This window comes from Podarcis cretensis (genome assembly GCF_951804945.1).
Source record: "Podarcis cretensis genome assembly, chromosome: 2".
NCBI lineage: Eukaryota > Metazoa > Chordata > Lepidosauria > Squamata > Lacertidae > Podarcis > Podarcis cretensis.
Genome location: NC_137171.1, coordinates 127,453,468 through 127,471,411, shown reverse-complemented (window position 1 = coordinate 127,471,411; position 17,944 = coordinate 127,453,468). Strand labels below are relative to the sequence as shown.

Genomic DNA, 17,944 nt, shown 5'->3' with positions numbered 1-17,944 from the left:
CACCATGAGGGAAACTGAGGCAGCCCCCTCAAGCAGGAGATGCAGGGAGGGGCAAGGAGGGGACGGAGCGGAGTCCCATTTGGGCAGCCCTGTTCTGTCATAGTCCAGTGATACTACTCCATTAAATTCACCCGTAATAATTATATTTCTGTCATAAACCTCAGACATACTTTCCTCCAGTAGTTGGAAGAAATCTCATGCGAAAAGTGGCTCTGAAAGTCCCAGTCCCAAATCTTAATCCTGCCACCCTAAGATATTATAAGCAAGCCCCACATTCCTCTTTCCACCTGCAATAGGGAGGTTAGAACCACACTTAATACCCTGCAGGGATCATAAGAGCCACAGTTGCTTAAAATTGCAGGAAAAGAGAGGAAAAAGTGGATTTAAAATGACCCAACCACAAGATGAAAAGTCTCCCTACTAAATGAGGGAAGGGGGAGGCATGGGGGGGGGGCTTTTGAAGTCTCCCTGCTGGGGAGGGAATCCCAGAGCAAGGGCGCCTCTGTCTGTCTGGAATCCCTCCCTGCCTCTCAATCCAGTGGGGGGTCTTATAATGGGGGGGGGGGAGGAGGGGGGCTGGTGTTTGAAGCGGGGCTTGGCTGCTAGGGGGCTGAGCTCAGCAATGCAGCAGCTGCTCTGCATGCAGAAGGACCCCGGCTGAGTGCTTGGCCTGCAGAAGGAGGCCCAGAAGGAGACCCCAGTGAGACTCCCCGTGAGGAGGAGAGGCAGTTGGGGGGAGGGGGCCGGGTCCCCATGGAGCCCCCAGAGCAGGAGGCCAGAGGCAGCGCCGTCCCGTCTCCTTCCCCTCCGGACACAGGGAGGGGCTGCTCTACACGCCGTAGCTCTAGGGATGCGCGCGTCTCAAAAGGAACCGGAAGTGTCGCTGATAAACGCTCCGGAAGTTTCGAGACCCGGAAAAGGAGGAGGGGCGTCGCTGAAGAGCCCCCCCCTCCGTCGCCGCCCCCCTTTCTATTGCAGACCAGGAAAGCGGACTAATCTGGAGCCAGGGAGGCGGAGGACCAAGAGGTAAAGAGGGAGAGAAGGGGGGGGATAGGGGAGGGGGGATAAGGGGGGAGGACGAAGAGACCCCCCCAAGGAAAGCGCCCTCCCTGGGGCCCGTCGACAGGGGCCCCGATCCAGGCCCCGACCCAGGGGGGAAGGGGGGAGCCAACACCTGCAGGGATCTACACCTGGCAAGATCTCCTGGGCAGCAGCAGCAGCACCGCCAGACTCCCCTTTCTCTTTCCTGGGGGGCCGAGAGATGCTCAGCTGCCCTGCCCCCCCCTGAAAGCCTTGGCGGGAAGGGGAAGGAGGACCCCAAGCAGGGCTGGGGGTGGGGCTGAGGCCCCCCATTCTCCCGGCCTCCCCCTGGCAGGAATCCCTGGGGCGCCGCCATCCTGGCTTGGTGGGTCCCCTTTGGGGGGAGAAGGGTTAATGGGGGCGAGAGAGGCCTGGATGGAGACCCCCCCTCTCCCTCCTGGGATGGGGAGGGATTTGGCAGAAAGGCTGAGCCGGCCAGGGGGGCCTCTGGGGGGGCGGAGGGAGGAAGGGAGCATCCCTGGGGAGGGATCGAAGCCATCTTGGAGAAAGAGAGAGGGCCTGGGGGGCCGCCTGCCTTGACTTCTCCCTCCTGCCCAGGAATCTGCCAGGACTAGACCAGGGAGAGATCCCTGAGCAGGAGCCCCGATCCAGCCACCCTCTCCTCCCCTGAAGCTCAGTCCTTGCCCTGCCTCAGGTCCCAGATCGGGAGCTGCAGGGGGCGCTGGGGGCTGTGAGAGCGAGTCCAACCATGGGGGGAAAGAGGAAGCCCCCTTTATCATCCCCCCCCTTTGAGACTTCTCTCTGGGCAACTCCAGTCTCCCCCACATGCCTGTGTTTCTGTGCAGAAGCATCTAAAGGGCTCCCCCCCCCCCAGAGACACCTGGGCCCAACTCCTTCTCACCTGGTTTCCATTATTCCCATTATATCAGATCTCTCAAATCTGTGGGATTTAAGGGATGGGGAAGATTGTTATGGAAATGGGTGGGGTTCCTGTGTTCCCCCCTCAAGAGCCTGCCTTATTATTAATATTATTACAGTGGTACCTCAGGTTACATACGCTTCAGGTTACAGACTCCGCTCACCCAGGATGAGAACAGACATTGTGGTCCAGCGGCGCGGCAGCAGCAGGAGGCCCCATTATGTTAAGAACACTTTCTTAACCACCGCAACGAATTGAGTACTTAACCCGAGGTACCACTGTAATGCAGTTTCAATTATTGTTATTGTTGTTTGTTTATTTATTTATTTAATCTATTAGTTGCTTTCTCTTGCCCAGGGCAGCCCAAAGTGACTTACAACCAGTTGTTGTTGTTGTTGTTATGTTCCACGGTGACGCTCCCAGGCCTTCTTTGTCGTGTTTCCTGTATTTTGGGGGAAGAGAAAAGGCTGTTCTCAGGGCCTGCTCCACCACGAGGGAAACTGAGGCAGCCCCCTCAGGCAGGAGACCCAGGGAGGGGCAAGGAGGGGACGGAGCGGAGTCCCATTTGGCCAGCCCTGATTTAACCCTCTATCCTCTCATCCAGTGGAAGGTGCTGTCCCATTGCCAGTGTCCCAGCCTTGGGAAGTCAATGGTGCAGGATGATTTGGGAATGTGAGCTGTTGGTTGGACTTCATCAGGAAGATGTTGCAGATCACGGAGGAAGGAGAAATGAAAGTGTTTTCAGGGGAGGGGGAAGAAGGGGAAAGTGTGTCCCCCCAGATAAGACTCCCATCCTCCCTGGCCATGGGCCATCCTTGCTTGGGCAGGTGGTACTTTGAGTCCAACCACATATGTAGGGCCAGAGGTGCCTCACCTCAGTATAGACGGTTCCTCTAGGGCTCGGTGTTACTTGGGAGTTGGTGAAATTGGATCTTAAGGGTTCTTGAGACATTTCTGAGGGATTGTGATTGGTATCCAGACCCTAACACTATAAAGCCAAGGTGTCCACACTGAGCAGTTTATCAACCCTGCTGGCCGCTGGGGAAGACCATCTTCTTTTTTTTCTTTTTTTTGAAATAATATTTATTCAAAATTTGAAAATTACAAAAAGAAAAAAGAAAAATAGAAAAGACAGGAAAAAATACAATCATTTAAAAAAAGAAAAATAACATATTAAACCTTTACATAGCTTTCTTCCTTTACTTATTTCCTTGACCTCCTCACACCTCCCATTTTTGTATTCTAGTTTAAATTGTTATTTCAGCAAATCCTTCCAACCTTGTTTTTATCTTAAAAATTTGTTTTAATATACTGTAATTTTACGTTCTCTCTTTCATCAATTCATTTTTAATTAATCCTTTATATCATTTCTACCAAAATCACGTAATTTTCTTTTTCCAACATCTTTCTAACAATCCTTAATTTTACAATATTTTTGAACATATACTTTAATTTTTTTCCAATCTTCTTCCACCGACTCTTCTCCTTGGTCCTGGATTCTGCCAGCCATCTCCGCCATTTCCATGTAGTCCATCAGTTTCATCTGCCATTCTTCCCTGGTAGGTAGGTCTTGCATCTTCCAATACTTTGCAATAAGTATTCTTGCTGCTGTTGTGGCGTACATAAAAAAAGTTCTATCCCCCCTTCGCACCAATTGGCCGACCATGCCCAAGAGAAAGGCCTCTGGTTTCTTCTGGAAGGTATATTTAAATACCGTATTTTTCGCTTTATAACACGCACCTGACCATAACACGCACGTAGTTTTTAGAGGAGGAAAACAAGGAAAAAAATATTCTGAATCAAATGTTGTACTAAACTATTTAATAAACAACCGATATATCAGAATCACATTACAACCATGTAAAGTGAACAGCAGTCAACAGTGGCATTAAGAACCATCATCACTGTCATTAACAAATGAAGAGAGAATTTTAGGTTCGAGTACTCTTCTAGTCTTCTGTGAATATTTGAGGGAGTCATCCTCCCCCCATGCCGATGGGCATTGCCATTCATATAAGGTACCAGTGTGCATGCACTTTGTCTTGAGATCATTGCAGTATGTGAGATGGGGCTTACCTGTACCTGCCCCCCCCCCCCCCGATATTTTATTGAAGTTGGAAGAGGGAGGGAGAGCTCACATTTGTCCTAGGCAAAGCTGCCAACTCCTATGGGCCTAGGTGCCTTCACCCCCCCATTAAATATTTGAGGGAGTCATCCCCCACCCCCCATTGTGGTATGTGAGGTGGGGCTTACCTGGCTGCCCCCCAATATTGTTTGAAGTTGGAAGAGGAAGGGAGGGAGGGAAGGAAGAGAGAGGGGGAACTCACATTTGTGCAGCTGCCTTGCCTTGAACGGGAGCAAAAATTGGTCGGCCAGCTGGTGTTGAAGAAGGATAAAAATTTCTTTTTGTACGCTACTACGGCAGCAAGGATTCTTCTAGCAAAGTATTGGAAGACACAAGAGCTACCCACGCTGGAGGAATGGCAGGCGAAAGTGATCGACTTTATGGGGCTGGCAGAAATGACCGGCAGAATCCGCGACCAAGAGAAAGAGACTGTGGAAGAAGATTGGAAGAAGTTTAAAATATATCTTAAGAGCTACTATAAAATTGAGGAGTGCTAAAATGCTGAGGGAGAGGAAGACGTAGAATTACAGCGGTAAAGTTTGCTTAGTTTAGGGTGAAATTGAAAAGGAGAATGAATTTATATTTAATTGGCTAAAAGGGTTGTTGAACAATTGTTTAAAAAAAAGGATGCAAAAAGGGGAAGGTACGGGGAAGTCCGAGAAAAGAGGCTTATGGAAATAAGGTTAAGAAACTATGATTTTTTGTGTTTGTTTTCATGTTGTTTTTTGTTGTGTTTGTTAAAAATTGGAAAATTAATAAAAAATTTATTAAAAAAAAAATGAACGGGAGCAAAAAGAGGAGGAGGAGACACAGGGACACGAGCCTTGTAAGCCGCTTTGTTTGAATTTACCGGTGAGGTGCTGGGGGATGGACGGAAGGGGATGCCCTCTTTGTCCCTCCTTCCGGCTCATTGTAAAGAAAGCAGAGCCGCTTACATGTGTGTAAGGGAGAGCCATAGAGCAGGCAAACACTGAGAATCTGAATGCGCTCAGCTGTGCCGGCTTCCCTCCCAGCGACGGAGGAGGAGAGGAGAGGCTGCTGAAAAGCCAGCAAGCAGACAGACAGGCTGTGCTCAGCTGTGCCGGCTTCCCTCCCAGCGATGGAGGAGGAGAGGAGAGGCTGCTGAAAAGCCAGCAAGCAGACAGACAGGCTGTGCTCAGCTGTGCCGGCTTCCCTCCCAGCGACGGAGGAGGAGAGGAGAGGCTGCTGAAAAGCCAGCAAGCAGACAGACAGGCTGTGCTCAGCTGTGCCGGCTTCCCTCCCAGCGACGGAGGAGGAGAGGAGAGGCTGCCGAAAAGCCAGCAAGCAGACAGACAGGCTGTGCTCCGCTGTGCCGGCTTCCCTCCCAGCGACGGAGGAGGAGAGGAGAGGCTGCCGAAAAGCCAGCAAGCAGACAGACAGGCTGTGCTCAGCTGTGCCGGCTTCCCTCCCAGCGACGGAGGAGGAGAGGAGAGGCTGCTGAAAAGCCAGCAAGCAGACAGACAGGCTGTGCTCAGCTGTGCCGGCTTCCCTCCCAGCGACGGAGGAGGAGAGGAGAGGCTGCCGAAAAGCCAGCAAGAGCGGCTCCTCCCGCCTGCATTCGCTCCATAACAGGCACACACATTTCCCTTTATCTTTTAGGGGGGGAAAACTGCGTGTTATGGTCCGAAAAGTACGGTACCTTTTTCATTTCATTATAGATCATCTCCCAGAAGGTCTTAATCTTTGGGCACATCCACCAAAGGTGAAAGAATGTGCCCTCAATCTCTTTACATTTCCAACATTTATTATCGGGCAAATGATAAATTTTTGCAAGCTTGACTGGTGTTAAGTACCACCTGTAAATCATTTTCATTATATTCTCTCTTAAGGCATTACATGCCGTAAACTTCATACCTGTGGTCCATAACTTTTCCCAGTCAGCCATCATAATGTTATATCCATGCCCATTTAATCATAGCAGATTTAACCATTTCATTTTGTGTATTCCATTTCAACAGCAAATTATACATTCTTGATAAATTCTTAGTTTTAGGATCTAACAGTTCTGTTTCCAATTTTGATTTTTCCACCTGAAAGCCAATTTTCTTGTCCAAATTATAAACCTCCCTTATTTCATAATAATGAAGCCAGTCTCGTACTTTATTTTTTAAACTGTCATTGCTCTGTAGTTTTAATCTATCTCCATCTTGTTCCAAAATTTCCCAATATTTCGGCCAATTTGTCTCCATATTAAGTTTTTTCAGAGCCTTAGCCTCCATTGGTGACAGCCACCTTGGCGTTTTACTTTCAAGCAAGTCCTTATATCTCATCCAGACATTAAACAATGCTTTCCTGACAATATGGCTTTTAAACGCTTTATGTGCTTTGACCCTGTCATACCACAAGTATGCATGCCACCCAAATACATTGTTAAAACCTTCTAAGTCCAAAATGTCTGTGTTTTCAAGAAGCAGCCAATCTTTGAGCCAGCAAAATGCAGCTGATTCATAAAAAGTTTAAGATCTGGCAGGGCAAATCCACCTCTTTCTTTGGCATCAGTTAAAATCTTAAATTTTATTTGAGGTTTCCTGCCCTGCCAGACAAATCTAGAGATATCTCTCTGCCATTTCTTGAAACAGTCCATCTTGTCCAAAATTTGCAGTGTTTGAAACAAAAACAGCATCTTAGGCAATACATTCATCTTTATCGCAGCAATTCGGCCCAGCAGTGATAACTTCAATTTTGACCATATTTCTAAATCCTTTTTCACTTCCATCCAACATTTTTTCATAATTATCTTTAAATAAATTCACATTTTTAGCAGTCATATAAACCCCTAGGTATTTTGCTTTCTTAACCAATGTTAATCCTGTCTCCTTCTGAAACCTCTCTTTCTCAATCACTGTTAAATTTTTCTCTAACACCTTAGTTTTCAGCTTGTTCAACTTGAATCCCGCAACCTGACCAAATTCTTGAATTAATTGCAATACTCTTTTAGTACTGGATTCTGGCTGCTGTAATGTCAAAACTAAATCATCAGCAAAAGCTTTCAGTTTATACTGTTTAGCTCCGAGTTGTATACCTTTAACCAATTGGTCCTTTCTAATCATATTGAGCAGAACCTCCAGGACCGATATAAAAAGCAATGGAGAGATTGGGCAACCCTGTCGTGTTCCTTTCTCAATCTTAAACTCTTCTGTAACTACATTATTCACAATTAACTTAGCTTTTTGTTCTGAATAAATTGCACCTATACCGTTTTCAAAACCTTGGCCTACCCCCATTCCCTGTAAATTTTTCTTCATAAAACTCCAAGAAATATTATCAAAGGCTTTCTCCCCGTCCACAAATATCAGAACTGCTTTAGTGTTAATATTCACTTGTAATTTTTCTAAAATGTTAATTATATTCCTTGTGTTATCTGACAAATGTCTCCCCGGGAGAAAGCCTGCTTGATCTTTATGAATTTCTTCTACCAGTACCTTTTTTAATCTTTTGGCCATAATTTCAGCAAAAAGTTTGTAATCCACATTGAGCAAAGATATGGGACAGTAGTTCTTAAGCTGTGTCTTCTCCGATTCTGTTTTCGGTATAAGTGTAATGTAGGCTTCTTTCCACGACTCTGGTGCCTTTTTTCCCTCCAGTATTTCATTACAAACTTCCTTCAAAGGCTGTACTAACCATTCTTTCAAAGATCTATAATATCTTGCAGTCAAGCCATCCGGCCCTGGAGATTTGCCCAATTTCATATTCTGAATGGCTCCTTCCACCTCTTGGTCTGTTATTTTATAATTTAGCATTAATTTATTCTCTTGAGAGATTTTTTGTAATCCATTTATTCTCAGAAATCGGTCAATGTCCATTTCTTTCTGGGTCTCCTGTGTATATAACTGTTTAAAATACTTCTGAAAACACTTCCTGATCTCCACAGGATTCTGTATGTTCTTTCCCTCCACTACCAAATTAGTAATAGTGTTAAGTTTTTGTCTTTTTTTCATTTGCCAAGCCAGCAGTTTCCCGCATTTATTAGCTGATTCAAATGTCTTTTGTCTCATCTGTTTAATCTTCCATTCTATTTCCTGATTCATCAATTTCATAAATTGTACTTGATGTAATTTTATCTCTCTCAGGATCTCCTGTGATTTCGGTTTTGCCCTCAGTCTCTTTTCTCCTTCCTTTATTTTCTCCAGATTTCTTTCCTTTTTTTCATTTTGGGCTCTCTTCTTAATTGCATTTTGTTGTATCAAAAACCCTCTCATAACTGCTTTACTTGCGTCCCAAATTAAGTTTTTAAGTTTTTGTCTTTTTTTCATTTGCCAAGCCAGCAGTTTCCCGCATTTATTAGCTGATTCAAATGTCTTTTGTCTCATCTGTTTAATCTTCCATTCTGTTTCCTGATTCATCAATTTCATAAATTGTACTTGATGTAATTTTATCTCTCTCAGGATCTCCTGTGATTTCGGTTTTGCCCTCAGTCTCTTTTCTCCTTCCTTTATTTTCTCCAGATTTTTTTCCTTTTTTTCATTTTGGGCTCTCTTCTTAATTGCATTTTGTTGTATCAAAAACCCTCTCATAACTGCTTTACTTGCGTCCCAAATTACTCTTTTTTCAGTAGTGGTGCTCATATTTATCTCAAAGTAGTCTCTCAAGTTTTTGGGGGCCTTTTTAGTCATTTCCTCATTCCTAAACAAAGAGTCATTCATCCTCCATCTAAAGGCGCCAATTGGTGTTAATGTCATTTCCATCTTCACGGCATTGTGGTCGGAGCAAGTTTTAGAGCAGATTTCTGCTTTTTTTATCTTCGGGGCCAGTCCCCTAGTTACCCAAATTTGGTCAGTTCTTGTCCATGTCATTTTGGCTTCAGAGAAGAAGGTTCCTTCTCTTCCCAAGAGGTTCTTGGTTCTCCAAATATCAGCAAGGTTCATATTGTCAGCCATTTCAAAAAACGTCTTTGGTAATCTGCCATCTTTTGTCACCACCTGTCTCTGGGCTTTATCCATATTTGTAGACACCACTCCATTCATATCTTCCATCAAGATCTAGATAGTCCAACAAAATTTCATGCAATTTCTTGAAAAATTCCAATTTCCCCTCATTCGGTGCATAGATACCTACTATCAAAAACTTCTCTCCTTGTAATTGGATTTCAATTGCAACAAATCTTCCTTAGTCATCTTTAAATAAAAATTTCGGTGACAGGCTTTCCTTTGCATAAAGTATTACTCCTCTTTTCTTAACTTTATCTGATGAAATAAATTCCTCTCCTAATCTTTTATTACTCAAAATTTTCCAATGTAGCCTTGTCACATGCATTTCTTGTAAGCAAATCAGGTCCAAATGTTCTTTTTTTTAGTATATGAAATACTCTCCCCCTCTTTTCCGGGGAGTTAAGTCCATTCACATTCCAACTTAATGCTTGCAGTGTCATGATGTAATTACTCTCCTTCTCCTCCAACAGCACCCAGTAGTTTGTCTATATCAGTCGGTGGCATTGGTTTCCCTTCTTTTGGTGAACTCTTGTCCAATGCTTCTGGCTCTTTCCCAGGTCCTTTCTGCAGGTCTTCTTTATGACTTCTCAGGAACTTGTCTTTTTCCTCCACTGATCTTATTTTTATCTTTATTCCTTTGTAGCTGAAAGATAGGCCTTGGGGGAATTCCCACCTGAAAATAATGTTGTTTTTTCTCAGTAGGGCAACCAAATCTCCAAAATTGTATCTAAGATCCAAAAGGTGTTTAGGTATATCTTTGAAGATTTCCACTCTTGATTGCAGAATTATCAAAGGGTTCTGGAAATGCAAGCCCAAAATTTTATCTCTTTCTTCTTTAGATCGGAGGGTAATCAAACAATCCCTTGTTTTAATCTTTTTTCCTCCTTTTCCTAATCTGAAAGCCCTCACGATCTTAAAGTCTTCTTGTTTCAATTCCGACTTCCAAAATTCTGCAAATTCTTGTGTCAAAAAATCTGTCAAGGTGCCCTTCTCCAATTCAGGTACAGCTCTGATCCTTAGGTTCGTCTGTTTTTCCTTCAATTTAGTCATGGACAACGTCAGCTTATGGTCTTCAATTTGTTTCTGTAGGCCTGGAACCTTCTCTGTTTCCAATTGCGCTAGCTTAACTTCCACAGCAGCAGTTTTTTCCTGGGTCAAGGTCGATTCCTGCAACAATTTCTGAATAGATTCTGCATTACTGTTGACCTTTTTCCCCAGACTATCTAATGTTTCTGTATTTAAGTCATTTTTTTTATTTGCAGTATCAACCTTCTTATTGGTCTCCTCAACCCTCGTACTGAGTTGTAACAATTTCATTAATCTTAGCCAATGCATTTGCTAAAGCTACTTCTGACATTCCACTAGGCTTAGATTATGTTGATAAAGTCCCAGATACAGTAGGAAGGCCAGCAGTTGATTGCCTTCGCTGCCCCCAGGTCTTCCCAGACCTCGTTGTTCTGTCTAAAGATGACGCGTCTATTTTCTCTTTCCCATCTGCCATAACAATAAAACAGCGGAAGAGCCAAGGTCAGTCTCAGATAAGCTATTCCTGTTTACCAGTGGAAAATTTCCTTTGTTGCAGTTTCTAAGGGTCCCTCTAGGTGGAAACAGTTGCAATAGTCCAGAAAAAAGTAACTTTCTCTTCTTTAAAAAACTCCAATCGAGAAAATGAAACAGTTCCAATTTTTGTTACCTTCCAGTTGCTTTTTCTCCCCCCCCCCAGCTGCCCCCCCCGGGAAGGACATGGGAGGCCCCCCAGGGCTGGGACTTGAACCCAGGCCCCTCTGCGAGTTCCGGCTTCCCCCTGGCAGGAATCCCTGGGGCGCCGCGATCCTGGCTTGGTGGGTCCCCTTTGGGGGGAGAGTGGGGAGTCCATGGAAGGGTTAATGGGGGCGAGAGAGGCCTGGATGGAGGACCCCCCCGTCTCCCTCCTGGGATGGGGAGGGATTTGGCAGAAAGGCTGAGCCGGCCAGGGGGGCCTCTGGGGAAAGGGGACCCTGGGGGGTGGAGGGAGAAAGGGAAGCATCCCTGGGGAGGGATTGAAGCCATCTTGGAGAAAGAGAGAGGGACTGGGGGGCCGCCTGCCTTGACTTCTCCCTCCTGCCCAGGAATCTGCCAGGACTAGACCAGGGAGAGATCCCTGAGCAGGAGCCCCGATCCAGCCACCCTCTCCTCCCCTGAAGCTCAGTCCTTGCCCTGCCTCAGGTCCCAGATCAGGAGCTGCAGGGGGCGCTGGGGGTTGTTAGAGCGAGTCCAACCATGGGGGGAAAGAGGAAAGGGAGGAAGCCCACTTTATTCCCCCCTTTGAGGCTTCTCTCTGGGCAACTCCAGTTGCTCCCCCATGCCTGTGTTTCTGTGCAGAAGCATCTAAAGGGCTCTCCTCCCCCCCCGAGACACCTGGGCCCAACTCCTTCTCACCTGGTTTCCATTATTCCCACTATATCAGATCTCTTAAATCTGTGGGATTTAAGGGATGGGGAAGATTGTTATGGAAATGGGTGGGTTCCCGTGTTTCCCCCTCAAGAGCCTGCCGTATTATTATTATTACAGTGGTACCTCAGGTTACATACGCTTCAGGTTACAGACTCCCCTCACCCAGGATGAGAACAGAAATTGTGGTCTGGCGGCGCGGCAGCAGCAGGAGGCCCCATTATGTTAAGAACACTTTCTTAACTACCAGAACGACTTGAGTACTTAACCCGAGGTACCACTGTACTGCAGTTTCAATTATTGTTATTGTTATTTATTTATTTAATCTATTAGTTGCTTTCTCTTGCCCAGGGCAGCCCAAAGTGACTTACAACCAGTTGTTGTTGTTGTTGTTGTTATGTTCCATGGTGACGCTCCCAGGCCTTCTTTGTCGTGTTTCCTGTATTTTGGAGAAAGAGAAAAGGCTGTTCTCAGGGCCTGCTTCACCATGAGGGAAACTGAGGCAGCCCCCTCAGGCAGGAGATGCAGGGAAGGGCAAGGAGGGGATGGAGCTGAGTCCCATTTGGCCAGCCCTGATTTAACCCTCTATCCTCTTATCCAGTAGAAGGTGCTGTCCCATTGCCAGTGTCCTAGACACAATGCAGCAGCCTTGGGAAGTCAATGATGCAGGATGATTTGGGAATGTGTGCAGTTGGTTGGACTGTATCAGGAAGATGTTGGAGATCACGGAGGAAGGAGGAAACGAAATACAGATACAGTGGTGCCTCGCTAGGCGAAATTAATCCGTTCCGTGAGGCTCTTTGTATAGCGGTTTTTTCGTCTTGCAAGCAAGCCCATTGACAGCTTAGCGGTTTAGCGGCTTTTAGCGGATCAGCTGATAAGCGGCTTAGGGGAAAGGGGGTAAACCCACAGGAACTCACAAGACATTTCGTCTTGCGAAGCAAGCCCATAGGGAGATTCGTTTTGCGAAGCACCTCCAAAACGGAAAACCCTTTCGTCTAGCGGGTTTTCCGTCTTGCGAGGCGTTCGTCTTGTGGGGCACCACTGTATTCAGCGTTTTCAGGGGAGGGGGAAGAAGGGGAAAGTTTGTCCCACCAGATAAGACTCCCATCCTCCCTCGCCATGGGCCATCCCTCGCCATGGGCCAGAGGTGCCTCACCTCAGTATAGACGGTTCCTCTAGGGCTCAGTGTTACTTGGGAGTTGGTGAAATTGGATCTTAAGGGTTCTTGAGACATTTCTGAGGGATTGTGATTGGTATCCAGACCCTAACAGTATAAAGCCAAGGTGTCCCCACTGAGCAGTTTATGAACCCTTCTGGCCGCTGGAGAAGACCTTCTGAAGGAAATGGTTTGTCCCCAAAGTTGCTTCCTTCCTTTCTCCGCTGCTGCTGCCCACACTAAAGGAATGTCTGGATGAAATCCCAGGGATGCTTGGCTCCTATTACAAAGAGATCCAGTTGATATTCTAGAAAAAAGTGTGGCTAAGACTGAGTCACAATCGTGGCTGAGAAATACAGCCAGGGAATATGAAACTGATTAGAAGATTGATTTCTTCTTTACACATTATTGTTATTAGTATTATTATATTACATTCAGGTGGACACACTACTGGTTTCATCTTTCTATTCTTTCTGACAATTAGTGTTAGTCACCTTTAATACTCACCTTTTTCAGTGTCACACATATTTTCATCTTGTGATCTTCATATGAAGAGAGGTATAACAATTTAATAAATAATTCCCAGTTGGAGCAGAGCTACAATATCCAGAAGCCCTGGGCCACCCACGGCGAAGGAGGAAGAACAGTGAGAGAGGCCTGGACAGGGAATGTCCACTAAGATAAGCCAGTGTCAGGAGGCAGGTGCGAGACCTGGCGGCATATAATTATTATAAATCATAATTGGGGTGGGTGTCTCAATCTGGCCATCCCAGCGGTCAGGCTCCAGCTGCTTTCCTTCTGCATCTCCAGCTCTCTCCATTCCATAATGCAAGGCTGAGAGATGGAGGTCCAACCCCAAGAACATTCTCCAACTGAGCACTCCTTCAACCGACCATAAGAACCAAGCCTTGTTACTAGACTTATATATGGGTCTCCCAAAATGGTCACTATGCACCTCCTGAGGCCAAAGAGACTGTGCAGGTGATTAAGAAAGATCTAGAGGTCAAAGGGGACAGAATGTGGCCCAAGGGGTGGAGGATTATAGTGCAGAGGATGAAGAACTTCATGATGAATTAATATTGGCCAGGTTCATGGAACATAGAGCTGCTCCCTTTCCTGTGAGAAACCACTTTTTATAAAACGTAAACCCCACAGTTCAACCGTATTCTAAGATAATGCTGCTTCATTAATGCTTAATGAAGGGTTAGGAAAGGCTGACGATGCATTACCATTATTTAACATTATTTCATCTGTCTTTCCTAAAAACTTGGAACATAAGGAGGACAGGAAAGAATGTACGAGACGTCAAAATAAGAGCAGGTGCTAATTGATGTGTGTAATATTCCTTTGTTCTCTTCCTAGGTTTCCTTTCCCCCCGCTCCTCCCTGTTGAAAGAAGACAATGGAGAAGGCAGTCAAAATTCTAGAGGGCCATGTCCAATGGGAATAACAAAGAAACCATATAAATTCATGGAATGTGAAAAGAGAGAGGAGAAACAATTTGAAAGTATGGAGTGTGGGAAGAGTTTCACTGACAGTGGAACACTTGGAAAACATCAACGGACTCACACAGGAGAGAAACCATTTAAATGCATGGAGTGTGGAAAAAGCTTTGGTTGGAGTTCAAACCTTCGTATACATAAACACACTCACACGGGGGAGAAACCATATAAATGTAAGGAGTGTGGAAAGAGCTTCAGTCAGATTGGACACCTTAAAAACCATCAACGAACCCACACAGGGGAAAAACCATATAAATGTATGGAGTGTGGAAAGAGCTTCACTGATAGTGGATCATTTAGAAAACATCAACAGACACACACGGGCGAGAAACCATTCAAATGCATGGAATGTGTAAAGAGCTTCAGTCAGCGTAGATACCTTAGAATCCATCAACGGATTCACACAGGGGAGAAACCATTTAAATGTTTGGAGTGTGGTAAGAGCTTCACTGATAGTGGAACATTTAGAAAACATCAACGGACTCACACAGGGGAGAAACCATTTGAATGTATGCTGTGTGGTAAGAGCTTCACTGTTAGTAGAACACTTAGAATGCATCATCGAACTCACACAGGGGAAAAACCATATAAATGTATGGATTGTGGAAAGAGATTCAGTCACAGTGAATCACTAAGAAAACATCAACGGACTCACACAGGGGAGAAACCATTTAAATGCATGGAGTGTGGAAAGAGCTTTATTGATGGTACAGCACTTAGTATCCATCATCAAACTCACACAGGGGAAAAACCATTTGAATGTATGGAATGTGGAAGATGCTTCGCTTGTAGTGGAACACTTAGAATCCATCAACGGACTCACACAGGGGAAAAACCATTTGAATGTATGGAATGTGGAAAGAGCTGTATTGATGGTACAGCACTTAGAATCCATCAACGGACTCACACAGGGGAAAAACCATTTGAATGTATGGAATGTGGAAAGAGCTTCACTTCTAATGTTGCAGTAAGAAGACATCAATGGACTCACTCAAGGGAAAAACCATTAAAATGCATGGAATGTGGAAAGAGTTTTATTGAGAGTAGAGACCTGAGAACCCATTATCGAACTCACACTGGGGAGAAACCATTTAAATGCACCGAGTGCAGAAAGAGCTTCAATCGCAGTGGAACACTTAGAAAACATCAATGGACTCACACAGGGGAGAAACCATTTAAATGCATGGAATGTGGAAAGAGCTTTATTCATGGTACAGCACTTAGTATCCATCATCAAACTCACACAGGGGAAAAACCATTTGAATGTATGGTATGTGGAAAGAGCTTCACTTCTGATGGAGCAGTAAGAAGACATCAGTGGACTCACTCAAGGTTAAAACCATTAAAATCCATGGAATGTGGAAAGAGTTTTATTGAGAGTAGAGAGCTGAGAACCCATTATCGAACTCAGACTGGGGAGAAACCATTTAAATGCACCGAGTGCGGAAAGAGCTTCAATCGCAGTGGAACACTTAGAAAACATAAATGGACTCACACAGGGGAGAAACCATTTAAATGTAAGGAGTGTGGAAAGGGCTTCACCAATGCTGGAAATGTTAGAAGACATCAACGGACTCACACAGGAAAAATCATTTAAATGTATGGAGAGTTGAAAGAGTTTCTTTCAGAGTGGAACCCTAATTTCACACACAGGAAACTTAGACGACATCAACAGACTCACTCGGGGACAAGCAAATAAATGTATGGAGTGTGGAAAGAGCGCCAATAGAAGTGGAAACCTTAGCAAACATCAGCGAACTCAAAAAGGGAAAACCACTTACGTATATGGAGCGTACATCGAGCTTCAGTCCTGATGTTCTTAGAAACCATCAATGGACTCGCAAGGAGGAAAAGCTTTACGAGTTAAAACCCTACAATCCACAAACTGAAAAATCTTAAATGGTTTGAATGGAAGGAGTGTGGGAAGTGTTTCAATTGCTTTATATATAGATAATTTTATTAATACAGTGGTACCTCGGGTTACATACGCTTCAGGTTACAGACTCTGCTAACCCAGAAATAGTCTTCAGGTTAAGAACTTTGCTTCAGCATGAGAACAGAAACGGTACTCTGGCGGTGCAGCGGCAGCAGGAGGCCCCATTAGCTAAAGTGGTGCTTCAGGTTAAGAACAGTTTCAGGTTAAGAACGGACCTCCGGAACGAATTAAGTACTTAACCTGAGGCACCACTGTATATACGGTAATTTTATTTACAAATTGCGTTCAAAAATGGAAGCATTCACTACTGGGTTCTTGGCGTTTGAAAGCCCCAAACGTTCAACTTCCGAAGCGTTCTACAACCGAGATTCCACTGAGAATCCAGCAATAGTGTGTTGTCTAACAATAACGAAAATCTAATAGTGCAAAGCCACCTCTATTTTTAGTATCTATCAAAATTTTATACTTTATTCTTGGTGTTTTCCCCCTGCCAGAGTAATCATGAAATATCTCTTTGCCATTCATTAAAGAAGCTTGTATTATTTATTATTGGTATCATTTAGAATAAAAACAGTATCTTAGGTAAAACATTTCTCTTTATGGTTGAAATCCTTCGTAAAAGTGATAGTTTCATCCTTCCCTATATTTCCAAATGCTTTTAACATTTTTTGATAGTCTAATGTAATTGGAATATGTTGTAATTCAGTGTTTTTCAAATAAACCCTTATTTAGTCTCCATCTATACAATGAACTCTTTTCACCCCTCGTTATCATCCATTTTGAGTTTTGATCTGATATTGTTCTTGGCTGGATCTCTACAGTTTTTAATCCTGTAGGCAGTTCCTTCAATATCCAGATCATGTTTCTTCTTCCTGCAGAATCTTTTGAATCAGAAGAACATGTTTACTCTTGTTCTAATGGGGGTCTGAATCTCCAAGCATCTGGGTTGGCAAACTAAGGCCTGTGGGCCGGATCAGGCGCAATTGCCTTCTAGATCCGGCCTGCGGACGGTCCGGAAATCGCCACATGGATTGCCAGCACGCACGTTCTTTCCCTCTCCCTCACCCGGCGGCGCTTTTCTCCTCAGGGACGAGCAATCTTGTCCCACACCAGGTGCCATCAATGGGGGGAGTCGGCTCACCCGCCTGCCTGCCTCAGAAGGGTGGCGCTGGGAAAGGGGTGTGACGCTGGCTGCCGGCTGCTGCTGAGTTTTCCTCCTGCTTCTCCTCCCTCTCCCTCAGTCCGCCCTTCCTTTTCTGCGCCCCTTCTCCGTGCCGCTTCCTCACGCGCTTTCTTCGTCACCCCTCCCTCCTTCATTCCTCCCATGGCGTTCAGGCGGTTTGTTTCAGCGGCCGCTTGCGGGTTGGGAAGCAGCAGCAGTTGGTGGGTAAATGCTCTGGCAATGCCCCTGTTCCCCTGCCTCTGTCCATGGCTCCGCCCGTGGCTCAGCCTCCAACCTGCCCTGGCACCTGTCTGGAGAAGCCCAACTGGGGCTATTGGGACAACAACTGGGACAGGTAAAGCCAAACATCTTCAGGCCTCTTTGTGGGCGGGCGAAAATCACTCATCTCCCTCCGAAATATAGTCCGGCCCCCAACAAGGTCTGAGGGACAGTGGACTGGCCCCCTGCTGAAAAAGTCTGCTGACCCCTGATCTAGTAGATCCATTGTTGTAACCATATCAAAAAAGTATTTGGTATTTTGCCTTCTTCTGAGATACTTTCCCTCAGTGTTCTGTCATAGTCCAGTGATACTACTCCATTAAATTCACCCATAATAATTGTATTTCTGTCATAAACCTCAGACATACTTTCCTCCAATAGTTGGAAGAAATCTCAAGCGAAAAGTGGCTTTGAATCTGAAAGTCCCAGTCCCAAATCTTAAT

At 45.2% G+C, this 17,944-nt stretch overlaps 2 protein-coding genes across 8 annotated transcripts in view; both read left to right on the top strand.

Moving 5' to 3' along the window:
- LOC307209507 (uncharacterized protein) overlaps nt 1-17,944 on the top strand; it is a 200,319-nt gene that overhangs the window by 125,679 nt on the left and 56,696 nt on the right. The gene's annotated exons all lie outside the window — the stretch shown is intronic.
- On the top strand, nt 895-16,894 carry LOC307209530 (uncharacterized protein). Of its 4 annotated transcripts, none has more exons than XM_079964702.1 (2): nt 895-1,026; nt 13,986-16,894. In XM_079964702.1, the coding sequence occupies exon 2, from the start codon at nt 14,063-14,065 to the stop codon at nt 15,719-15,721; it is 1,659 nt and encodes a 552-aa protein (XP_079820828.1). In that variant the 5' UTR covers nt 895-1,026; nt 13,986-14,062; the 3' UTR covers nt 15,722-16,894. The 4 variants fall into 4 exon arrangements, with proteins under 4 accessions (XP_079820828.1, XP_079820829.1, XP_079820830.1 ...); XM_079964703.1 differs by lacking the exon at nt 895-1,026 and adding an exon at nt 2,067-2,232; XM_079964704.1 differs by lacking the exon at nt 895-1,026 and adding an exon at nt 11,416-11,738.

What these genes read in the sequence shown, in the direction of transcription:
- LOC307209530 (XM_079964702.1), top strand. Translation starts at nt 14,063, where the DNA reads ATGGGAATAACAAAGAAACCATATAAATTCATGGAATGTGAAAAGAGA.